Here is a 26,497-nt window from a genome sequence, read left to right as displayed (position 1 = left end):
TGTGTGTCCTCCATTTTTTGACAGTTCTACTCCACCCTGAAGTCTACCTCTGTAAGGCAGAGGAGTCTATTTTCTTTTCGTAAAACAGCTTTTCAATTAGTCAAAGGCAACTAGGAAGTCTCCCACTACTTTCCTTTCTCCAAGCTAAGAGCTTCTTATAAAATGAAATGTTTAGACTCCAAACGTCCGATATCTTCCTCTGGGTACCCTCCATACCCCAGAACTAGAAAGAAAAGAAAAATTACTCCTCTATTTCTATAGAGGACTAACTCAACAAAAACCTATAATCCAACCTCATACTTGCTCTCAAAGAGATCACATTCTGACTGGAGAAGCAGATAAATAAACAGCCAAAATAATTAAGTGCTATAGTAGAGGTAAATATGGAATGCCACTGGACATAAGAAGAGGAACTAACCGGGTCCTGTGTGTGGGTGGGTATGCCTTTATGTAGGTGGTTATTCAGAGAAGGCTTCTGGAAGAAATAACATCTGAACTAAGTTTTAAAAAACCAATTAGGTTTTAGCTAAGTGAATAAGACAGGCTATCACAACAGCTATCTACTCAAATGTTCCCTCTCAAGGCTCTCCTCCTCTTCTAAAGCTTTATGTGAGAAAACGAACACAATGCACATATGTACAAAAGCAGTCTACAAAATTTGTAAAAATGTTTCTTATATGGCCAATTTCTTATAACAATTTTACATGGCTATGTTAATTTATAGTTATGGGAAAGCATTTCTAATTGAAGTTTTAGCAAGAAAAGTAATACAGGCTGGTAGGTTAAAATGTGTTTAGAGTAGACTAACCTGGATTCAAATATAAGCTCTGCACTTTCCTAGCTATTCATTGAATCAATCAATATTTATTGAATGACTGACTACTCTGTCATAGGTATCCTGTTAATTGCGGAGAACACACAGTATCAATATTTTAGAAATGAATTTGCTCCATAATTCCTTAATACAGAATCCTTTGTTACTCAGCTCCTAATGTAAACCCAAAACTACTGATAGATTTCATATGTTACTCTCATAAAGCATGTAGCTGGCAGAATTGTTTCATTATGAAAATAAGTATCCTGACACATTCTTGCCCAGATAGGACCAGATACGTACCTGCAGGCAAGACCAAGACTTTCCTCAGAAAGCACTACCAGTTAGCAAGCACATTATTTCATATTATCTTCATAATAATGTCATGGGGTAAACTGTTACAGTAAAAGCCTCCAATGAATTATGCTTCCCTCTGACCATGCACAATGTAACTTGGCCACTCTTTCCACAAAGAGGTAACTCCACTTGCCCAGCCCTTGAATCTGGCCTAGTCTTGTGACTTACTTTGACCAGTACTTTAGAATTGATGTTGTGAAGCTTCTAAGGCTAGCCTTAAGAGGTCTTCCAGCTTCCACTCTCACCTTCTTGGTCCTGTAAGGAAGCCTAAGCTAAACTACTGAATGAGGGACTATGAGGAGAGAGAAAGAGAACCAGTCAACAGCCAGATATGTCTGTGAACTGCCAACTAACTTCACCGGTGTGAGTGAGCCCAGACAAGGCCAGCGAAACAGCCCAGTTGACCCAAAGAATCCTGAAAAAAAAATGTTTTACACCAAGTTTTTGGTTTGTTACAGAGCAATAAATAACTGAAGCACCCAGTAAGACTGGTACTACTGTTTATCTGCAAAAGCAAATAAATGCATAGCTTAAGCTTCAGAATTCTGCAAATACATGAAAACGATATCTCTTCTGATAACTAATACACTTATTTTCTTCAACAAAACAAAAGGAAAGCAAGCGTGGGGAAAATATAAGCTAGTTTTACTTTCATCTGAATCTATAAAAATTACATGCAAAAAAGATTGAACCATGAAGACACATTCAACTTATTTCTGACCTGTGGAGTAAGCCAAAATGTATTTACTGTTATTAATAATAACAGTAACAATGACAATCTTGTGGCACTTTCTTAGTGTCAGATACTGTTCTAATTAAGTGTATATACATACATACACTCATTTTGTCCTCAAACAGGAATAAGTCTTCTAACTATCCCATTTTCCTGAGGGGGAAATTGCGGTAGGAAGTAAATCCCAAGATACACAGCAAAATTTCCCACAGATAAAAGTAGATTATTAGATTTACCATCAGAAAAAGGCAGCACAGCCCACATAAAATAGTCAATGGCCACGCAACGGCAGGTGTATCTCATTAATAAGATCAACGTGATCTCAGCTGTCAGGGTATAAATATCAGGATCAATTTGAGAAGCATATTTTAAACAGAATACATGTTCATTATAGAAGAACAGCGATGTGAAATCTACAGAAAGAAACGGGCCATATCTATCTATCTACCTATTATTAACACTATTGAATAACTGCTTGCAGGACAAGGGACATGTCACAAATTTTAACTTGGAGTGGACCTAAGCCTTCTACATAAATTGAGACAAAATTCCTCAACAATTCAGATTCTTGCAAACATCACTATTCTCGATATCCTGATCCATATTATGAGAACATTCCGACCATGTACCCTTCTTCGGAGTTGGTGGCAGAGAGAGGACCCAAAACACAAGGACACACAGAAGATGGTCCGAGTGGTTCTGGACGACATGATACCGCGCGGCCATACCTCCTCAACCCCCGACAGCCTCTGAAAAACTCTGCATCAAGGTCCCAGAATACAAATTTCCTTCAATTAAAAGGGGGGAAAAAAGGCCAAAGAGAGGCCAGAATTTGGTGTGAGAGGCTAGCCAGCGATGGGAAAAGGCACCAGGGAGGGCTGAGAAGGCCGTGGGTGCTGTCGTTCCTCAGACCGCGCTTCCAGAATCTTAAGAGACCAGTGAGTATGCTGTCAAGCGCTGAACAAGTTGACAGTAACCCCAGACCTACGGCCCCAAGAGCTCCCTGCACAAAGTCCCCTCCAGCTTTCTGCTGCTCCCAACATTTGCCTCCACAACCAAGTTCAGGCCCGCCCCCTTGATCCTCTGGCCGGCTCCTAGCGGCACATCCGAAAGCCTCCGTCAACGCCAAGAGAACGAGTCTGTGGCTTCCCTCTCCACCTCCCATGGCCCTGAGAAATACTCACTTGCCCGCCAGATCTTTATGAGAGCCACTTGAATTCATGAGCTGGGCCAAATCCTGTCTCACGGCTGCCGCCATCTTTCTTCCAGCTCAGCCAAATAGAAAACGAGTGTAGTCCTCCACAGCGCAGCCAGAGGGAACCCGAGCTGCCACAGAGTAGCGTCTCTGTGGGCCAGAGCGCCCGGTGTGTGAGTTTGCGCTAGGTCCGCCCCCAGGGTTGAGTGACATGAAGCTCCACTCCTCAAGTCCGAGGCCCGTCAGGCCTCTGCCACAGGCTCAGACTCGCACGCTCCCACTTCGGATTGGCGGATAAAGTCCAAGGAGTGTGTCGCTTGTGCAACTACAGTAAGTCCCGGGTACGCAAAACCACCGCGTCTTCGTTAAGTTCCGGTCTCAGTCTGTAATTTACCGTTCCTCTTTCTTTGAGGCTGCTCTTAAAATACCTGTGGTAAAGAACGAGTTAATTTATTGCCAGTTCGCCACAGACGAGTACTTTTGTAAAATAAAATTTAAAATGTCCACATCCCCCCTCCTAATCTGTACCCATTTTATAGATTGATCATACATCCCAGTTAGTACAGGACAGTGCCATTTTACATCTGTTGCCCTGGAGTGCCTATTAATAACACATCCTTTCACCCTAGAAACTGTACATTTGGATGACAAAGTATACGGTTACCCTACCTTTATATGTAATTGTGTTCGTTACTTATATAACCTTACAGAATTTCTTCCTGCAAATGAGTATAAATTTTTATCCTTTCTTACTTTTAGAAAAGATAACATACCATATCATTATTCTGCATTTTTTTTTTCACTTTTCTGGGCGATCTTACCATGTATGTCCAGAGAGCCTCCTCATTCTGTTTTAGAGCTAAAGAGTATCACATGTAAAGAGGGGATGCCATAGTTTATTTAATCCTTATAGCTGGATACTTAAGTTGTTTTTAATCAGTCAACCAATGCTGCAATGAATAACCTTGTATCTACATCATTTTATGTGTGTACAGGTTGAATATATTTAAAGAAGAGACTCAAAGAGTAGATATACTTCCAGTTTTTATAGATATTGCCAAATTGCACTTTACAGGGATGATAGCATTTTTGCCTTCCCAGCAGCAATATGTAGGAGTGCAATTTTCTACAGCCTTGCCTACAAAGGATGTCAAACTCTTGAATTTTTGCCATCTCGATATGTGAAAAATAACATGTTCCCTTCACTGGGAAGAGGAAAGAAAAAACCAAACAAGGAAATCCTTTAAGAAAGTGGTGTGGAGATTGCCCACACCAATTCATATCCATTGGCAGGAACTTCAGCAAAGGAACATGTCTAGCAACAATGAGACTGGAAATTTAGTTTCCAATTGGGCAGGCTTTGCCCACGAAAAAGGACAATCAGCCGTCTCTACTAGTGGGTCCATCTGACCACCTAAATATGTTTGTATCCTTCTTAACTGTAGACCACTCTCATAGGTAAAGAGCAGAGTTCAATTTCTTATTCAGATTCTATATCACCTCTGCTGCCAGACCACGGGAAACCTACAGAACAAAGAAAGATTCCTGCTGGGATTACTAACAAACCATTTACAAATACAGTGAAAAGAAAATAGAGTCTTTAAGTCATACCCTATACAAAATAAACACTACATCCAAAAACCATGGAGAACCTATGGAACAAAGGCTGGGGATTGCTAGCATGCTTTCATGCTACATACCCATGCTCACTACGTACCTATATCTTTCATATTGCACACCCATATCTTTCATACTGTATACTCACACATACCATCAGAGGAAAATAGGTAACCAAAGTCTTTAAACTGTAATTCATAGAAACTAAGAATGATATATAACTGAATGCCCCAAACACTTGGGGTCTGTTTTTTTTTTTCTCATTGTCTTTTTTCTCTCAATCTGTCTTTTTCTCTTTGTCTTATCTCTCTGTCTCTCTGTCCCTCTCGGCTCTCTCATTTTCTGTCCTTGAGAGTAGACTATGTCTCTGTGGAGCATTACTCCTTCTGTAATAAACTTTGTCTCTGACTCTGACACGTGCTTGAATGCTTTCCTGCGCTCAGACAAGAACCTTCCATCTCTCCGTGCAGTACTTGAATCTCCACTTGGGGGATTCACTCTGTCCTGCATCACTTACTCTACATTTATTCCACATGTTGTTAGTGCTGTGTGACAAATTTGTTCTAGAGTAATCTTGTGTTTCCTAGCCAAACCCAGAATTAGCCACTTCTTCAAGAAGTTCTTGTTCCTTTAGTTCCTTTTAGGAATTGACATTTACAGATTACAGTCTGAGTACTAGGGAGTCTCAGTGCTACTACATTGGTCATTTGAGGAACTTTTCATAGGACAAAACTAGGAAATATATATATATTTTCAGGATAAAACAATTCATGAGTATATTGATACTTCCAAATCCAATTTAGGTGATTTTACTTAACTTCTTCTATATTATATCTGTATCTCCTTCCACACCCAGAATCCCAGTTCATATGTACATAGAGGATTATAGAATCAGTATATTCCATAATAATTCATTTTATTCATCTTACATTATGTACACAACAGCCTCAGTGTAGCAATACTAATACTGCCACCCCCAATATGATTGTTAAAAAGAGTTCACTGTTTTCCTGCTATTCCTCTCCCCATTTTCTCTCATTTTATAACTATACTATGTCTATATTGTGAGCACATATAGCCATTACAAACAATACTTTCTTCCTTTTAATCCTCATTTTATCTTAGTTATGTAAGTAATACATATTTAATGTTTACCATCAGCTCTTGTATTGATATCTCTCTAGCTATCTTGGTTATCTGAAGCTAATTCTTTAACAGGAAGGGCTCATGGAAACCATATTCTTGCATGTTCTTGTATGATAGTAACATCCTGTGTCTTTTATGTTTGAAAATTAGCTTCATTAGATACAATAAACTTTGTCTCACTTTTCCTGAGAATCTTAAGTGTGGCACTCCATTTTCTTGTGGTAGAAAGCATTACTGACAAATATATCAGTGTAATTTCTTTCCCTTATAAATCACCTACTCTTTTTACCTAGATGCCCCCCAAGTTTTTCTCCTCTAATATCAGGTAATTTTACTAGACTTTGTGTTGGTGTGGGTCATTCTTGGTCAATATTCTCAGGTACACAGTATATTCTTTCAATATGTAATTTATTTCAACATCTTTAATTATGTTTTATGTACTTGTTCTATTCTTTTTCTTTCTTTAGAAACTACTACTATCTATATGTTAGATCTTCTTTACCTATCTTTAATCTTAGTCACCTTTCCTCAAAATCTTTTTTTTTCCACATCTTTTTTATTTAAATATTTTTTTCCTTTTAACTCTCTAATTCTCTTAAGGCATTATTCACTATTTATTTTACTTCTTGTTTTCCTCCTAGTTTAGTCTTCATTCCTAAAATGTTATTTCTATTTCTAATTCTTTCCTGAGTTTTACCACTTATTCTGGGTGTTTCTAATTTTATTATGTTGTTCTGTCATGCTCTGTATCATTTTCTTTTCAATTTAACTAGTGTGAAATTTGTATTAAGGTTTTTTAAAAAGTATGTCATATTTTCAGTTGAACTAGTGATTACCTTCCCTTTTCTGACATTCACTATCAAACACTTTTTCTGTAATATGTGAGAACATGAGAACAGGTATTCAGCCATTTCCTCCCTTCCAGACCCTTTAGTACCCCACTGCCTCTTTATTACATTTCATATTAGTTTTATTTGAGATCTTTAGAAAAATATGTGATCTTTAGAACCTATTTACTTCTGCCCCTCTGTCCCCACATAATTCCTAGATTTTACTAAGAAAAATTGGTACTTTTATTCCATTTCACAAAGTATTTGGTTTTCCTCTGCAGTGTGTCTCTTCTATTTTAGGAATCCTTAATTTACCACTTGTGTTATAATTCTCAGTTACCTTATCATTATTTACTCATATTACTATAAAAATTCAAAGAAACTACCACAAATTTTCCTTCACTTCATCTTCCCCATCTTGATATGTGGTCTCTGTTCTGATTGTTTTATTGCTTGGTAGTATTCGCTCTTAAGTGATCCCTCAGACTCTGTGCATGAGTAACATATTTTTTAATCCGTGTATATCCACAAATGTCTTTCTGTCATCCCAACTGTTGAATGAGATTTGGGCTGAGCTGCTGGCTGTCCTTTTCCCTGTAAATATTACTCCAGTCTTCTAGCCTCCACGATTTTAGCTGAAAAGTCCAGCCAGTGATCTCTCTCTCCCTACCCCTCCCCTTCTCTCTCTGCCTCTCCCTCTCCCTCTTCCTTCCTTCTCTTTAGACACTGAATATGCAAACAGGCAAGGCAAGACCATGTATAAAAATAAAGCTCTGACCCACAATCTGCAGCACCCATCCCAGGAAGCCAAACAACTTCTGAAGCAGTCAACCCAAACTAACAGATTCTTGAATTTTTGCCCCACTCCTGATTTAGTACCAACCAGAAGAAGCCAAGTATGCTCCCGTAACCAATCACATAGGATACCTCACTTCAAGTTAGGCTGTTTGACAGCTTCCCCATGCCAACAGCCTCTAATCAGGCATACCTAAATTCCCTTTTGCCACTTTAAAGCTTCCCCATTCCTCTGCCTGCCTTTGACCCACTGTTAAACACAGTGATTGATGGTGGCAGACTCCATTGCTATAGAAAGCTCTGAATAAATAGCTTTTGCTTGTTCTCATTTGGTCAGTCTTCATGTTTATTTCCACACCTTCCTTCTCCTCCTCCTTCTCCCCTTTCCCTTCAACCACTTCTCCCTCCCCCAGCTCCCTGTCCTCTTTGTTGTTTTTCTTCTTCTTTCCAGAGGTAACTTGTTCTTTCCATCTGGAAGTTTTAAAGATCTCTTTATAGAGGTTTTCATCAGATATGCTTTTCTCATTATTCTTACCTGAAACTCAGTGACCTTTTTCATCTGCAAATGTAAGTCTATCTTTGGGTCAGGGAACTATTCTATCATTGTTTAATTGTTACCTTTCTTTTACCTGTTCCTTTCTCTCTTTCTGGAACTCCAAATAGTCATATATCAGGTCTCTTGGATTTATCTTCAAAGCGACTTGCCTTTTGCATCATAATTTCTCTTTGTAGTTTTTACCCTGTGATTTGAGAGATCTTTTCCACTTTTGAGGCCATGTAGCAAGATTGAATCATCCTCCTTCAATATAGCTTCAATATTGTGTTTTTAAAATCATGATTTTCATATGTTTACTTGTATAAAAATGTTATAGCTGCTTTATTTATAGTGACACAAGTGAAACTATCTCAAATGTTCATCATCAGGAAAGTGAATAAATAAGGTGTGGTATATTCACTCATAGACTACTACTCAGCAGTAAAAAAGAAAAAAACTGCAGAGACGTGTTAAAAAAATTCAGCTGAGTAATTTAAAGATCTAATTGGCTTTATTAGGTGATTCATGAATCAGGCAGCATCCCATCTAGCAACTAGAAGGGCACTCCAAGGAGTTGCGCAAAATTATAGGCAGAAAGGGACAAGAAAGTCAAAAGAGTGGATTATTTCAGGCAAGGTCATCTTTCCTTAGGTGAGTCTTAGCAAGCAGATTACCTCACTAGTGCTGACCAGGGAATTCCAGACTGATTGATTTAAAATTCTACTCCTGGGAGAAGCTGAAACTGCAGTTTTGTTAGGTATTAAGTCTTTATGAGACTTAGCAAAAATGACTCCATTTTGAGTTTCTTGTTTCTTTTTTAACACATGCAACAACATGGATGAATCTCAAAAACAATATACTAAGTAAAAAGCGCCAGACATATAAAATAAAAAAATACATATAGTAGTCCCCCCTTATCTGCGGGGTATGGTCCAAAACCCCCGGTAGATACCTGAAATAGTGGATAGTACCTAACCCTATATATACTGTGTTTTCTCCTATACATATATACCTATCATAAAGTTCAATTTATAAATTAGGTACAGTAAGAGATTAACAATAACTAATGATAAAATAGAACAATTATGATAATATACTGTAATAAAAGTTACGTGAATATGGTCTCAAAATATCTTGGTGTACTGTACTCACCTTTTCACTTAAAGGAAGCACTTTATGGCTTCTCTTTGGCATATCTAATTGCCAGCATCACTACTCTTGTGCTTTGGGGCCATTATTAGGTAAAATAAGAGTAACTTGAACACAAGCACTACGGTGCCATCTCAGTCAATCTGGTAACCTGATTGGCTGCTAAGTGACTAGTGAGTGGTAGCATATATATATATACAGCATGGATAAGCTAGACAAAGGGATGATTCAGATCTTGGATAGGATGGGACATGGCAGCATGAGATTTCATCACAATACTCGGAATGTGTGTAATTTAAAATTTATAAGTTGTTTATTTCTGAAATCTTCCATTGAATATTTTCAGACTTGCCTATGATGACCATAGCTTGACTGTCACAAATTGCAATTCTCTGCTATTCCTGAATAAACTCATTTTGCTGGTAATATAACTGGCTATTTTATTTTTGAGGTTGACATTATGGTTCCATCTACATATTGTTCTAAATCAGAAGAAACTAATCTATGGTGATAAAAAATCAGAAATTGCCTGAAGGGGGATATGATTAAGGGTGGGAATTTACTAGGAAGTATAGCAGGTGATAGAAATGTTGTATATGTTAGTAGGAGTGTGGATTATATGGGTGTGTGGGTTTATCAAAGTTCAGCAAACTGTACGCTTAAGATCTGTGCATTTCACTGAATGTAAAAACTCAATTTAAAAAGAGAATAAAACCATACTTATTTCCCACAGTCTTGTGTGTATGTGTTGAATTTAGTCTTCTTAAGTGCCTTTATGTATGTATTTATATATTATTTATGGTTTAAGTTATCTCTCGCAGTTTCAAAGATTAATGCTTATCCAGCCTTAGAAAAAGAGAAGTTTCAACATAATTGTTCTGCTTCTCTAAAGCTCCTCTGGTGTCAGGATGGCCAACAGTTCCTCTTAAGAACAGTGTCCAGCCAAGTCCTATTCTTCTACTTGGAGGTCCATGGATCTTCACACGCTACACTCTTTCCATTTTCCAGTGTGTTCTGATCGTCTTCCCTTTTTATCTCTAGACTTACTATAACCTTAGGTTTCATTCATGCCACCTAGTACCCACTGTCTGCTGGTTCCCGTATACTCAAGTGGAGTCATATAGTTGAATTGGAAGTGAGAGAAGGGTGAAAGAGATGTAATAGCCTGATTCATTTTTGTAAACAAGGTACTCAAAGCTGTGTGCCTTGTATTTTGTAAGTGTTCAAAAAATATTTATTAAATTGAGTAAAGAACATAGTTGTGTAAATAGGAGTCTTAGAAAATCCCAGCATGATTGAATGAGATGTGTCCATCTAATTTTTCCTTCTCTGGGGATGGCACTAAAATCAAGGAGTTCGCAAATCCAAAGACTGAGTAGGAACTTATGTCGGTAAGGTGAAGAAGACGGTCCAAAAGCCACCAACCGTGGCCATAACCAGAAGCAGACAGTGGAACTTGGGTTGTAAAGCTCTGAGAGATAGAAAGATAAGTAGGAAGTGGTGCGTTAAGAGAGTAAGTAGAAGGACCGTCCTGGGTAAAACTGTGATGAGAATTGTGGTCCAACAACAGAGACCCTCAAATTCTTTTAATAAGATAATACCTGGAGGAGTTCCAGCTTTTGCCTCAGTGTAGAAAGCTGGAAAAAGCATTGCTCCCACCACTACAACAATAAATTAGGTAATCTACGAAATCATAACTTTTACTGAGCCAGTCAGAGAGCTGAGGTCACCAGGCAACAACAAGCCTGAAATCTAAGGAAAGATAGGTACTTCTAAACTGGGCCACCTGTGGCAAAGCATGGGAAGGAAGATACTGCAGCCATACAAACAGGAAAGAAGAATTCTGCTAAATTGTTAAATAACTTGCTAAAGACTGAGTGTAGGCTGGCATGAGAATCCCAGTCATAAGGGGAGTTCACATCCACTCCCAGGCTCTACTCTAGAGACCTCCACTGAGCACCCAGGACAAAGATTGGGGGCAGGGTGAGGGTGGGAGACACAGAAAGACTGCCAGGTGGTACCGGCCTAGAGGAGAGGAGTAGCTGCCACTGCAAGAAAGGCAGTAAGAAGCCCAGACCCTTCTACCCTAAGGAACAAAAGACTTAAATTGATAAAGGATGGTAACAAGCCTGTTGTTCCTCAAGGGACAGGTGGAGACCCGTTGCAGCTGGAGGAATAGGAAAAAGAAAAAACACCCTCTAATCCTGGGAGAGGACTGGAAACTGGGCCTAGACCATTAGAGGTCATAATACTGAGCGAGTGTCAGGATCACCGAGACCCAGGGCCACAGAGCCTGCCTAAGAATAAAGTTGGAATAGGACTGCATGCAGGGAAGCTGTCTTCCTACCCCTCACCCTCATAATCAGACTAGCAAGCACCAAGTAACAAGCAGTTTACTGCAGGGAAAAGGGTATGAGCTTAGAGTGACCCTCTCTGAGTGGCAGGAGCACAGAAGGCCTAAAGCTGGACTTATGTAACAAATGGACTCATGAACTAAGGAACCTCTGAATAATTTCTTGGAAACTAACCTAGTTTAAGAAATTTTTATTAACTAGTGTATACTTTGCACATAGCAGTATGCCTGGTACATAATAGGTAACTAGTAATACATTTTGTTTTGTCTATCGATAGTTCTACCCAACTCATACCTCTGTACCACTAGCTTTTCATTTTTTTCTATCCCCACTATTTATTTTAAAAGCTCTATTTTTTTCTACGTATTTATTGTCACTTCCTCTAGAACTGTGTTGTCCACTACTATAGTCATCAGCCACATGTGGCTAAACTTAATGACAAAATGGAAAATTCCATTATTTAGGCACAGTAGCCACATTTTAGTTGCTTGACAGCTACATGTGGCTAGTGACTACTATATCAGAGAGTGTGGATATAGAAGAGTTCTAGCACTGTAGAAAGTTACTGTGGCTAGAGCTGCTCTGTCTTGCTTACCACTTTTTTTCCCAGTGCCTTGCACAGTGCTTGGGATCTGGTAGATGTGATCAAAAAATATTTGCTGAATAAATGTTTTTAGTTCATCTGGAAAAGCCATTATGTAAATGAAAAGCAAAGATCCTCTCTTGAAATACAGATGTTTTGAATAGCTGTGGCTCTTAAGAGTGAAAATCCTTTCTTTGAAGAAGTGAAAGATTAGATTACATTTTAGGCTGTATTGTAGCTTTATTAATAGTTTTTAGTCACTGAGCACTTACCATATGCCAGGTGCTATTCTAAATGCTTTACACATACTACCTCATTAATCTTCACACCACTTTGTATGTATACTATTTCTAATTTACAGATGAGAAAACTGAGATGCAAGAGGAAAGTAAGTTGCCTAAGGTGACAAACTATTAAGCAAGAGGGTCAGAATTTGGGCCCAGGCAGTCTGGCTCCAGAGGCCAAGTGATTAACCGCTAGCTTAGCTCTTTGTGATTATTTTAAATAAAGACTAGTTAGTCTCTCTCTTTCAGTATTTAAACCTTTTTTTTTTTTTTTGTATTTAATTGCATTTAGCTAGGACATCCTGAAAAATGTTAAATAATAGTTGCTAAAGCCCTGCATCCTTATTGGGCCCCTGACTTTAATATATGTTTGTTCCATTTCATTCTAATGTATGATGCTACTGCTGTTTTCTGATGACTATCTTGATCCAGTTAAGAAAATGGATCTTTCATTTCTAGTTTACTAAGAATTTTTAAAATACAGTGGATCCCTGTAGAATATCATGTGGCTTTTGCCCTTTAATTACATGAGCAGATTTCTTAAACAACCATTCTTGAAATAAATTGCACTTTGTCATGATGTGAATTCTTTTTTATTACCACACTACTGGATTTTATAGCTTAACACTCAATTTTATCTTTGTAATAAAATCATAGTAAGAACAGAAGAATTTCCCACTTTTTTTTTTTTTTTTTTTAGTACTGTTTGCCTTGGTTTTTTGGTATCAGGGTAATGTTAGCCTTGTGGAATAAACTGGGAAATTTTTCATTTGGTGGGGATTCTTTGTTTCCCTGGATGGATGTTTTCTCACACTAGCTCTCAAGGCTCCTTCCTCCTGAACAGGGTTCACCTACCGATCCCAACAAATCCTGTGTATCATTCAGCTTTCTCACGTTCCTTGCATAGGCAGCAGACCTCACTTTCAAGCCTTTGCTAATTTCATGTCCCTTACCTTGCTAAACACTAACCATTGAGTTTGAGGTGGGAGTTAGGGAGTAGTGTTGATTATGGCAGAAAAGATCCTTTGAGGCAGAGACCGTGTTGCTATTTGACACTCCTCTCTTCATTTAACCCTCAGAATCCTGGGCTGTATTTTTATTTTGTAGATGATAAAAGAAACTTGATAAATGTTATATATTAATAAGTGAGGTGCCAGAATTTAAAACTAGGACTGCTTCATTCCAAAGTGATTGCTACTTCCACTGCCTCTCACCTCCTCCATTGTGTTCTAGGCCCTCACGTTGACCTTTATGTCCTTTGTGCTCCATTAGCAATTATAGACTGTACCACACTATTTTACATCGCTCTTGTATTTTCTTTTGTTTCTTATGTAGTTCTTGTCTCACACAGAGCAGTTATTAACTGAATAATCTCTCAGTGCCTGTTCATCCGACTCCAAATTTCGGTCTTTTCTTATTTTATAATAAAAGAGCGGGAAAAATAAAAGAAAAAGGTGACTAAATAAATAATTTTGATTGTGTTGGTCTTAGCTGTATACCGCAAAAAAAGTCCCTTTCAAAATAAGTTTAACTCTGCGTGATCGCCCAAGGGCTTTTTAGCGACCCCTACAAAATTGGTGCCTAAAAACCGAAAAGATTTGGCATTTGTGAATATTGATCATCTCCTCACCCAAGCACATCTAACAGCTGCAGGATGCTGGAAATCTCACCTACGACGGACTTCCTAACAAGGAACGCTAGATGAGGCAGGCCCTCACGACTGCGTAATCCCCCTCGCAGCCTCGGCCGGATGGAACATTCCGTACGAAAGCTTTGACAGAGCTCCCACTCAGTCACGTGGAGCTAGAGCGTACTCGCCGCGCCTAGCGGAATGACGCGAGCTCGGGTTGCCAAGGGGAGGGCCAGGCGCCGCGGAAGGGGCGGGGCGGAGGAAGCCGATCGGGGAGGCGGGGCGCGCGGAGTGGAGGGGTGGGCGGAGAGGGGCGCGCGGGCGGGGAGGGCCCAGCGTATTATGGGATGCGGCGGTGGAATGGCGCTGGGCGCGTGATTTTGAACAAACCCGGGTCTGTGTCTCGGAGGCGCCGCCGCCGCCGCGGCTGCTGGGAGCCCAGGGAGCGCGGCGCGAGGAGGCGGCGGCGCCGCCGGCTTTGGTGAGTGTCAGCCACCAGGTTGGAGGCATCTGGGCGGGCGGGAAGGGGCGCTAGCCCCCACTGCGGGTGTTGGCGCGGGCGGAGGGCGCCGGACCGCCTCCTCTCGGAGCCGGGCTAGTGGGTCCTGGCGGAGAGCGGGAACCTACTGGCTAGGGGTCTCCGCGCCCCACCCCTGGGCCACAGGGGGCGGGAGTATTCTCCCGGCTCGGCCCCTTCCCGCCCGCACCCGGGAGGGCGGCTGTCACCCGGCAGCCCGCCCTTCCTGGCGGTCTGGAGGATGGGCTCCCGCGGCTGTTGACACGCACAGTGCGTGGCCCGAGAATCCGGCCGTGTCGGCCCCGGGTTTCTGGGAACCGGTTTTGCTGCTGTGTCATTTTGTACCAGCCCCTCCTTTCCCTGCTGCCCGCCGCCCCGTTCTTCCTACGCCCCTTTGTATGGTGTCTTCTTCGTGAGTGTCCGTTTTCCTCGCGAAGCCCACCAGCCAAATGTCATAATGTTCCCGAGGTGCACGGGGAAAGGGAGCGGGCCGGGGCTTAGCTTGGCCAAGCAACGGTAAACAATCAGAGTGCGGGTGGACGGGGCTGGTGGTGGGAAAATAAAGTTTAATGATGAAGACAGTGGGAAGACGTGATATTCTCAGTCTCTAGCAGGCTGCATGTAGAGGCGGCGATTAGGTTGGGTGGTAAATAACACTCGTTTAATACTGAATCTACCGACTTTTATGTAGAGGTGTCATTCAAGCAAGGTAAGGAAATGAAATGGCTTTTTCAACTTCCACCTCACTCTTCTTAGACTAACTTTTTAAAAAAAATAGAGTGGCCTTATTCCAAACGTTGAAATTCAATTTGCTCATTGCAGATAGGTTTTTTAGAGCTTATGCCGTAGTTGAATGGTAGGTATAGAATTCAGCTTTTGAATGGGTGATTATCAGATATTTCTGAAATTAACAGGGAGGCAAATTTAGTTTTTAGAAAGGTTCTGGTCTCGTTAGAAGCCTTGCAGCTTATGTTTTCTTGTTACTTTTAATAATTAAAAATATCTGTGTTCTCTTTTAGTTATTAAACCATGATGAGAAGAACTGGTGGGCGTTGGTGGGTAACTGGGGTCTTGTTGTAAAGCAAGCTGTTAAGTTTCACTGTATAGAACAGCAGTAGATGGTTTGTTGTTTTTTTTGTTTGTTTGTTTGTTTTTAATTTGTTGACTTAGATCCCAAAAGCATGGCAAGGAATTTTAGCTTAGAGGTATATTTTCTATATTTTAGAAATTGTTCATTCATGAATAAGATCAATATCTTTTAAACGTAGTAGCACTTTGTCTTTAACCAATAACAAATTGAAAGTCACAGTGTTCATAGACTTTAATGATCAAGTGAAATCAAGTGGAGAGGTAAATAGTTCAGAACTTTATTTTAAAAATTGGATGTTTTGACCCAGCATCTGCATGAGGATTAGTGCTTGTAATTACAAACGTGTCAGAGGTCAGACGTGTATGTGGAAATAGCTCATTCTGTCAAAGTAGTGCTGACAGTGGAGGAAAATGTTACAGTTTATGAAAGATATTAAAGGTCTTGATCATGTTTTTAGTGTCTGAGATGGGTATAGTGAATAAAATGTATTCCATCACTTGTCAGGTTGCTTTTCCGAAAATGAAGGAATTTGGGTTCTTTATTGTCCTTGTCGCCTTCTCTATGGCTTTTGCTCTTCAAAACAAAAAATACGCCGGACGGGGGACCCCGCAGGTAGCGCGATTTCCTTTGGCGTGGCTCTCGGGCCCACAGGAGCACTGTCTTTCGTTGTAGGGTGAAAGGTCTCGTCGTGGGCTGTGTATGCGTTTGTATCTCCCTGTGCATTTGAAGGTTGGCGGGGCTGGCCGGAGGTTTCCCCGGATATGTGGGTGTGCGCCTCTCGGGAGGGGAGGGCTGGGGAAGGGAGGAGGAGGAAGAGGGAGGTTACTGGCGGCGGCGGCTGCGGCGGCCGGGGCTTGGGCTGTCGGGGAAGCTGCTGAGCTGTGATGGTGATGACGAGGTGAAAATGGCGGATCTTTCGAAATACAATCCCAGCCCCTGACATACCAGAGGCGGCGGCAGCGGTGGCGTAGCCACCCGGGCTCCCTCCTCGGCCGCGGGGTCCCCAGTAGCGCCGCACTTCGGGCAAACTGGGAAAGGAAACAGCTGGCCAGAGCTACCGTGCACAGGCAAAACAAGCACCGCCCGGGCTTGGGATTGCTCGGGACCTTCTGGAGCCCCCACCTCAGCGCCGGAGGGAGGAGAAAGCAGCAGCCGCTGGAGGTAGAGGAGAAGGGGGTACCCCAGGGGGCTTCTCTGTCTTGAGATCTCTTTATTTATCGGGAGTGGGGGAAAGAATTGCGTTGTGGATCAAGGAATGACTAGCCCAGAGTGCGAAGAATTAGAAGCCTCGTAATGACATCAACATTATTCTTTGAGTGTTAAGAGGGCTCGAGTTTGCTCTGATACCTAAGGCTGCTGCTGAGGCCTAGAGGAACCGCTAGCACTGATCCCGATTTTCTGATTTAATATTCAAAATATCCACTCTGGCGGTTATTGGTTTGATGATGTTCGGCCGTTTATGGGGTTGTATGTTCCTTTAGGGAGGCAGAGCATTGGCATTTTATTCTGCATTTAAGATCTTGTCTTAGATCATAGTCTGTAACTTGTTGGGGTGTGGATGCTCACATTTTTGAGCATATGGACCAGTTTTGTAACAGTTAGAAATGCTGTCTTTTTCTTTTATGACTCTGTCATTCATAAAGTGACCCCTTTGCCCCTACCATTGGGAAATAACAATTGAGATATTGTCAGACATGTTTTATATTTATGTCCCCCCCCTCCCGATCTATTTCATGAATTCAGAGCGTAAAGTTATAGAAAATTTTGCAGTAGATTTTATAATCCAAGTGTATTACGGCTCTGGGAGCTCTATTTTGGTTCACAAGTTTTACCTTTATTGTTAAATAGGAAGTTGTGGTGACTTGATGCATGCTTCTGATGTGAGTACATTAACTTGATAAAGATGAATTGAGAACTCTTATTCTAAATACTGGAGCCCTTTGTTAAAGAGCTGGAGAATTGGATTGATTGACTTTATAACAGCTATAGTTTAATTTTGTTAGGTTACCTAAAGATCCATGTATGTTTTAGATTGTGCTGCAGATCCCTAAGGTTTCTGTCTCCTTAAACAACAGTCGTGTTACCGAAAAGTTTCACGTGAATCCAATTTTTATGTATTAATTTTGAGCCCTCTGTTTTTTTCCATCTTTTGTAGTGGGAGACTGGGTCAGTGATATTGAGTGTATGAGAGTGAACAGAGAGGTGAATATTTAAGAAATGCCTACTGATAATCTAATGATTAGCAATAATTTCCTTATCCAAGGTTTCTACAAAGAGATGATGTCATGGTATGTCATAAGCATCATACATCATGTATTTTATTCACAGGGGAAATATTTTTGTGTATGCGTGTACATAGCTTGGATATCGTGGCTTTCACTCATTAGAAGAATAAGAGTCCAAAAATTTTAGGGGAACTAACTGAGAGGTACTCAGAAGGTTTAGTTAATGAATTTTTAAAAATCATTTGTCTGATGTTCTTATAATATCCAGTAGGAATTTGATTCTGATTTTTTTTTTTCTTTATAGATTTTATGTTGCAATTATTTGGTCTGTGCCAGTCCAGCTGCCAAGTTAGTAGTAAGACTAAGAATTTTAAAAACATTAAAATAGGGAGATTAAAATGCTTTTTCATTGGCTTTCTTTTTCTTTTAACCACAGAGGGCTGTTGTCTTTTTGTGATTCTTCTTGCTTGTCTTTAAAGACCAGTTTTTAGATTGTGGTTAGAACAATTTTCTATTAATAATAAGAAGCGTGTTAGAAAGAAATGAAGGAAGAGTTATGCCACTGGAGATAGTCTGGTGTCTTTTTGTGGGGGTGGGGGGTGGAGATCACACATTTTCATTACTTTTTTCAAGTATTACTGTTGGTTATATATATATGTTGGTTTTACATACTGTTCTGAGGGTAAGAGGATATCTCAATATTATTGCTTCAGGGAACTTTCAGTTTTGAAGCCTTGAAGGTGAAGTTGGAAAGATGGGGCTTAGTAGGATTTTAAGGGCTTTAAGGCCTCGAGAATTAGAGAAAATTTTTAAATAAGAGTGACAGCCTCAGAGATGCACTGAGGAGATGAATCCTGTAGCTTTTATGTAGGATCTGTTATAGGTTAGAGATGTAGGTAAAAATACCATAGTAGGCTACAGTTTTTGGAGATTTGGAAATTCTTGGTCGCAGTGGGAAGGAGACATTGGAAGGTATAATGTATGTGATATATGACAGATTAATAGTTCTGTGGAGAGACATGCAAGATGACAAGACCTTAAACCCTGCTGTTTGATAGAATATTGAGTACCATTTAAAAAGAGAAATCAAGTCTACGCCATGCCACTCTGAACAAGCCTGATCCTGTCTGATCTCGGAAGCTAAGCAGGGTTGGGCCTGGTTAGTACTTGGATGGGAGACCACCTAGGAAGACCAGGTGCTGTAGGCATAAAAAATTTAAAAAAATAAATAAGGGATTGTAAGCTGACTAGGTCCTTGCAATCTGTGAGGTCAACCAAGGGTTGCCTCACCTGAAAAAAAAAAAAATGAATGAATAAATGAATGAATGAAAAGAGAAATCAGAAGACGCTAATTTAAATGAAGAGGAAAATAATTTTCATTTGAATTACAGTATGCCACATAATTATCTTCACAGTAACCCTGCAAGTAAATTGAGGCTTAGAGAGATTATTGTTTAGGTTTACACATTAAACAATTAGAAGAGCCAAGATTTGGTAATGGGTATTTCTGATCTGAATTTCCCACCATGTTAGTCTTAAGCATGAATAATGTATAGTCCCCCTTTAAAAGGGAAAAAGTATTGTAGATCCCCAGTATTAGTCTAAATAATTCTATTTTATTAAAATGTTTAATTTTTAGATGTGTATACAGTCCTTATGTTTATTGTTTTTATGCAAGTATAAAACAAAAGTAAATTTATGAATGAACTATAAACAAAATTGTAAAACCAGTAAAACAGTTAAATTTAGGGTGATAGGTGATGATTTTTTGCTGACAAGAAATTTTTCTTTGTGTAGTGAATATACTATTGTCTGCCTTGGCAGGGCATGCAGTTTTCTATGTACTGTATGTATCCTATGATAACTCAATTTCTATATCACTTTTTTGTATTCGAATGCTCCAAAGCTTTCTTTCTTAAATCACAGATTAGGGGGTTTGGCTTTCATTTGGCATAAATATGTCATTTTCCTTATAAGATCCTTCTGTGCCTTTTTCTTAAGCTTACCCTAATTCTAGTGTCATTGATTGTAGACACGAGGTGGTTATCCAGATGATCCACAATATGCTTTTAAAAAATATGTTATCAAAATCAAAAAATTTTCAAGTCTTTGTCAGGACTCATGGCTTACAGTCTACTGCTCCCAATTTAGTTTGAGAAATGTAGGCCTGTATCTAGTTTTTGAGTTGCTGATGTTTGATTTTAGAAATCAAAGCTAAAATCCAAATGGTATAGTGAACCAGTTAGTGCTGGTGTTAATCTCTAGGTACAAAAGTATAGTTCTTAAACACTCAGATATTTCTGTCTAAACATCTGCAAATTGTTCATCTGTAATATGATGACAGGTCATATTATTACGTTCAAGAATTAAAATAGTTGTTCACCCAAGTTGTCCTCCAGCTGTAACTAAGAACAGTGGTTCAGTACTGGTAATAGTCTATAAGAAACTCTTTAAAAAATGTAAAAGCATAGAGTATTTGTTATTTCTATCTTGTTATTTTTTCATGTTATATTTAATTCATTTATTTTAATTGTCTCTATCCTAAATTGGATCCTCCAATTACCTCTGTCTTGAACTAATTACTGTAATAGCCTTCTAATTGATCTCCCTGCCTCCAGCCCAGTACAATACTGATATGAAGTTAATCTTTCCAAAGCACAGCTGTGATCACGCCATTCTTTATTGATTTCTAAGTTCTGTTAAGGCAAGGTCTTCGGTAAATTTTCCATAATGCCCTCCACAAAGTTGGGAAGCAATAAGTATTTGCTAATTAAATGATTGATAAAAATCATAAGCTAGTTAAAAGGTAAGAGAAACATAGATTTTAAGATGAAATGTAACTGGAGAGTATATTGGTTAAAAGCTAATCTGAGTATTTAAAAACTTATCTGAAAAGGAGTTTCTCAGTTTATTAGTGTGCCTTATGACAATGTTTATTATTTTATTTGAAGTGGTGCGATGTCTCAAAGCATTATACAAACCTATCCTAGTGAAATGGACAACCCAAAGTTATCTTTCAGAGCCCAGTGTAAATAATGCTAGTTTTAGATGACACCTCTTCTCCATGATTAATTTATTCATTCCTCAGGTTTGTATTGAGAGGTTATTCACTAGCTCTGTTCTAGGCACTGGGGATAGAAGATACAGTGGTGGTGAAGACAGACAAGTCCCTTTCCTCATGGAACGTGCATTGTAAAGAAGTGGGGGAGGGAGAATCAGACTATAAACAAAGGTACATTCTAATTTTTATAGATGCTATGATGGAAATACCAGGATAATGGGATAAAATACCTAGGGCAGTAGAGATAAGAGTGGGGGAGTGCTATTTTAGATAGATCTTATAAATGTAATATAGTTCTTTAAGTCTCATTTGTCTTAAATCGTTGAACTCCGTTTGACTGTGACAGGGGAAACCTCAACATATTAACGTTCAGGATCGTACTTTGCCTGTAGAACTTTGTTTTGTGAGCAAAAAATATTGGAGGAATGGGGATTGCCTTGTATGTTCTGTATTTTTTTCCTACCACACCTTGTAGAGCTGAGGTAAACAGAAGCTCCTCAGTCCTATTGGCTTGTGAAGATACTCTCTTTTCTTGGAGTGGTCCTCCACACAGTGATGATGAGGTTGCATGTGCTTGTACATATCTTCCATTCCTAAGGGATAAAATTAGAGTGATGATTCATGTAACTAGACGGCCATACCCTTTCCTGCCATGCCCACAAGCTCCTTTTGAGAGTTTCTCTTAGCATGGGCCACCCTGCCTATGACTCTGATTGAAACAGATATGGATGTCTAATCATAAAGCAGTTATCATTGTCTGCAGATGTGCTGACTCCAGAACTCTGCACAGCCCCCATACTACATAGAAACTGGCCAAACCAATCAGATCTTTTCTTATTAGAAGTTTGAACTTTATTCCTAGTTCAAAGGGAGACTCCTAGTCCTGTAACTACTAGTCTCTTTTAATAGGACAAATAAAAAGACATGTTCTTCCTAATGATAGAGCTTCAAAATATATGAAGTAAAAATGCACAGTAGAGGAGAAATAGACAAATACATGATCATATTTGGGGATTTTAACAGCCTTTCTCAGTAATTGATAGAAGAGGAAAAAAGACTATAAAAGACCTGAACAACACCATCAACCAACTTGACCTAACTGACATTTATAGAACACTACCCTGGCAACTGCAGAACTCACTGCGGACTGGGTTAGGGGATAGGAAAAGACTGGCATCTGGTAGCGAATGTTCTTTTCAGGTGCACATGCAGTGTTCACCAAGATAGAGTGTGTACTGAGCCTTAAATAAGTCTCTTATTTCAAGATGGAGATATTAGAGTATTACATCCTCTGATAATAATGAGAGTAAGTTAGAAATCAGTAATAAAATAGAAAATCTCCAGATATTTGAAAATTAAATAGCACACTTCTTTATTTTCCCTGTGTCAAAGATGAAATCATAAGAGATATTAGAAAACACTTGAAGCGAATGATAAAGAAATTGAAATTAGTAGAAAGTTAAAGCAGCATTGGGGTAAAAATGTAACGGTAAAGTGCTTATTTTAGTAAAGAAAGGTTTAAAATCAGTGATCTAAACCAGTTTGACAAACTTTGACAAAGGAGTCAGATGCCAAATATTTTAGGCTTTGCAAGTCATGTAAGTTTTTTTATATATGTATATATGTATATATTTATATCCTCTTGACTATTTCAAAATGTAAAAACCATTCTTAGTTGGAGAATAATACATAAACAGACCATGGGCCTGATTTGGTCTATGGGCTATAGTTTGCTATATGCTTCCATCTTAAGCATCTAGAAAAAGAACAAATTAAACCTAAAGTAAGTAGAAGGAAGATGATAAAGATAACAGTCAATTAAATAAAAAATGGGCAACTGGGACTATCAATGAAGCCAAAATGGTTCTTTGAAAAGATTGATAAAATTGGTTAATCTCCAGCTGGACTGATCAAGAAAAAAAGGAGAAAAGACAGAAATTACCAAAATGAGGAATGAAGAGTTGACATTTCTACAGGCATTAAAATAGAAGAATATCAGGTATAACTTTATGCTAATAAATTCAGCAACTTAGAGAAAATAGACAAATTCTTTGAAAGACACAGACTATCAGTTATCAAAGATCACTCAAGAAGAAAGAAAGAACCTGAATAACCTTACATCTATTAAAGAAATTAAATTTATAGTTAAAAACCTTTTCACAAGGAAGTTTTATATCTAGGTGGCTTCACTAGTGAGCTCTAGCACACATTTCAGGAAGAAATGGTAACAATTCTGTGCAGACTTTTTCTGAAAATTGAAGAGGAGGGAACATGCCCAAACTCATTTTATTAGGATAGCATTATCTCCAGACAGCTACTACCGGGGATGTGGGGGATTGGGGGAGAGTCCCACAGACCAATATCTTGTGAGTGTAGACAAAAATGCTTAACAGAATAGTAGCAAATAGAAGTTGGCAACATCCTCAGTTGGGATACAAAACCACTGCCTGCAGAACATTAACCTAGGCCTCTCCATGTCTGCTCTGTGGGTCTTAGGGGGTCTGGGGGAACTGATAGTACACATGGTGCTCATGTTCCTTGCTGTACTATGAACAAGTCCTGTGTCTCTGACCTAGGACTACTGTGTGGTCTGGCAGTATCTATGAAATAGTAATAGGCTACTTTGTTATCTTGCTTGGAGGGTCAAAAATCTCAGACACTTTGCAGTTCTTAAGATGAACTGCTTATTAAGAATGGAGTGTTGACAGACCTGGCTTTCTGAAAGAAAGAATGAGGGCCTTGCAGACTGGGTTAGGGGATAGGAAAAGACTGGCATCTGGTAGCGAATGCTCTTGTCCAAGTGGTGGGCAAGGGTGGCGGAGGCAGGGGGAGTAAGAGTCCTATAGTGTTCTACCCCTTCATGAATATTTAGGGACTGAGCTGAGAGGTAGCCCAAATGGTGCTTTGGTTGTTGTACATTCAACCCCATGGCCCCAGGTGAAAGGCACTGTGGCTATAGCTGCTTAGTTAAAGAATCCCCAAAGGTGAGAAAATGGTGTCAAAAAATAGGATACAGAGCTTTGCGTGAATTGAAAGCATTAGAAGTTTAGTTGAGCTGCAAGTGTGGGTGCTTGAAGCTGAAAGTAAATGCACTGTCAGGCCACTGTCTCCCTTCATGGCCTGACTGCTCCTTCCTATACCTTGGCTTCCGGTGCTTTAAGGAGAATGGTGAATAGAGATTGGGCTGAAGTCTCCCAGTCTTTAAGGGGAATCAAAGGCCATACCCACATGTCTAAATATACTGGAGGAACTTCAGGGAGAGAAGAGAGTCAACCTTTTATGGTTTTGTTGGATACTGGCACCCAAGTCATCCTACCTGTTCTATGGGAGATGGAATATTCAGATGTAACTGATGGGGCAAAGATTGCAGTAGAGAAGCTAATGTGACACTGTGGGTGGGGCCCTTTGTTGTTATATACTGTCGTGGCTTCCATTGCTAAGGTATAATTGCTGCGGATGTTTTTACATACCTGTACTGTAATTCTAAATACCCATAGGAGCCAAAGGAGATTCTGCTGATCAGGAAGAGCCACATGTAGAGAAGGGCTAGTTCTTTGGGGTCCCAAAACTCTAGTGATTCCTTTGAGCTGCAAGTTATTGTGACTGATGATTCTGCAGTGTATAAAGAACGCATGCAACTCAATAAGAAGACGAAAATAAAAACTCAACAACAGTATTTTTAAGAATGGCAAAAGATTTTAACAGGCACTTTTCAAAAGAAAATATACAAATAGATAATATACATATGAAAAGATGATTAACATCATTAATCATCTGGGAATTGCAAATTAAAACCACAAGAAGATATCACTTCATAACCACTAGAATGGCTAAAATTGAAACCAAAAATACCAATTGCTGGTGAGGATATAGAGCACCTGGAACTGTCCTACATTGCTGATGGATGTATAAAATCATGCAGCCAAGTTGGGAAATAGTTTCACTGTTTCATGTAAAGTTGAAAATAAATTTACCTTATGACCCACCAAGTCCAATTCTAGGTATTCAAAAATAGATTCAAAAGAAACGAAGATATGCATCCATAAAAAACTTGAACTTGAACGTTCCTAGCAGTATTATTCATAAGAGTCCCAAACTGGAGACAATCCAAATGTCCATCAAGAGGTGAATGGATAAACCAATCATGGTAGATTTATACAATGGACTATTACTCAATAATAAAAAGGAACAGAAGTCCTAATAAGTATAAGAATAAAGATAAATCAGGAGAAAAGCTCATATGACTCCTTTATGTCATGAGTACATAATATGAGATTTCATTTATGTGAAGTTCTAGAATGGGCAAAAGGGCAAAACTAATTTATAGTAATAGAACAGATCAGTGGTTCTGTAGGGTGGAATTGACTGTAAAGGGGTAGACTTTTTTTTTGTCCATTTTAAAATGCCAGTGGTAAAAAATGTCAGTATAATTTTGTGATTAAAATTATGAACTTTGGTATCATGAAACATATCCTGAGTTTGAATCTTGGCTCTTCCATTTACTAGCTGTAGGACCTTGGGCAAATTATTTAACCTAAGTTTCTTCATCTGTAAAATGGGGGTGATAATGATATCATCTCAGAGTGGTTGTGAGGGTACATTAAATTATGCCATCAATGGTAGATAGTAAGTGCTCAATAATGGTGATAAGTTTTGGCAGTATTAGTATTTGTTAATCTTAATAATTATAATTTATTACCAATGTGTTACTGTTGATCTTGAAATGGTTATTGTATTTTTATATTTTTAAAAAGGGAAGCAAAAAATTATTGATTAGGTTACTATGGGTCTTCGATAGTCTATGGGCAAATAACATTGCTGTTTAGTCATAAACAAGATGAACTTACTTTAATAAGTGAAGATAATGATATTGACTCTTGGAAATTCTGTATAACTTTTGGCTAAAAGCATCACAGTTCCAATTTGTTCATAATCTCCTTTATTATTATCTTCTTTTTCTTCTTTATGAGGATTGGGTGTATACCTTTTAAGTGGTTCCCTTTTTGACATTTTAAATGGCTGAGGAGGATTTGAGAATTTTCTTTCCAGATTAAAGTTTCTTTGGTATGAAGCTAATTGATCAGATTTGGGCCAATAAGCTATTTGATCTGCAGTTGCTGAGATGGATTACTTTAGAAACTCCTTTAACATTAATTTGAGTATTTAATGGATTTTTATGAATGGTTTAATACCATCATTTTAGGACCTAGCTCACTGGAGTGTTGAAATACTTTCCAATATCTTTACGTTTTAAAATCTTTATTTCTGTGTGTGATCGGCAGTTAGGAAAGAAATATAACTTGGAAAGAATAAGATAATCAGACATTTCAAAGATTAAAATGTTTTATGAGTGGACATTGGAAGGGAATTTCCTGTAATTATGTGACTTGGTATTAACCTGAATGGAGTATGCTTTTGGATTGAGGCATGGAAAATAATATTCGCTTATAGTTTTGTGTTCCATATGACTTATATTTCAGATTCTCAAAGGCTGAGGATATGATAAAATGGTTTAACCCAAATCTGCATCAGGAATATCCTTCATTCAATAATACAGCAATAAAAAATGTCATTTAAAATTT

At 39.0% G+C, this 26,497-nt stretch overlaps 2 protein-coding genes and 1 pseudogene across 9 annotated transcripts in view; 2 read left to right on the top strand and 1 right to left on the bottom strand.

The window, feature by feature from the left end:
• The window catches only part of COPS4 (COP9 signalosome subunit 4), a 36,777-nt gene extending 33,068 nt beyond the window's left edge, over positions 1-3,709 (bottom strand). For both annotated transcript variants that reach the window (XM_039845610.1, XM_039845611.1), the window contains exon 1: positions 3,089-3,709. In XM_039845610.1, coding sequence (XP_039701544.1) covers positions 3,089-3,162 — 74 coding nt within the window. In that variant the 5' untranslated portion in view covers positions 3,163-3,709. The remainder of the gene's footprint in view (positions 1-3,088) is intronic.
• A 10,638-nt stretch (positions 3,710-14,347) lies between these two features.
• Positions 14,348-26,497, top strand: part of LIN54 (lin-54 DREAM MuvB core complex component) — a 49,143-nt gene continuing 36,993 nt past the window's right edge. The window contains exon 1 of one of the 7 annotated variants that reach the window (XM_039845603.1): positions 14,348-14,503. The gene's annotated coding sequence lies outside the window, so the exon portion shown is untranslated. Of the gene's footprint in view, positions 14,504-15,037; positions 15,056-15,110; positions 15,249-16,510; positions 16,791-26,497 lie in introns of those variants that run through there. The other 6 variants (XM_039845607.1, XM_039845606.1, XM_039845605.1 and 3 more) reach the window with 6 other exon arrangements.
• On the top strand, positions 18,945-19,062 carry LOC120588423 (uncharacterized; annotated as a pseudogene).

Source organism: Pteropus medius, unplaced genomic scaffold, assembly GCF_902729225.1.
Source record: "Pteropus medius unplaced genomic scaffold, Ma_sr-lr_union100, whole genome shotgun sequence".
NCBI classification, from domain to species: domain Eukaryota; kingdom Metazoa; phylum Chordata; class Mammalia; order Chiroptera; family Pteropodidae; genus Pteropus; species Pteropus medius.
Note: the sequence above shows the minus strand (reverse complement) of the source record. Positions and strands in the feature narration are given on the sequence as shown.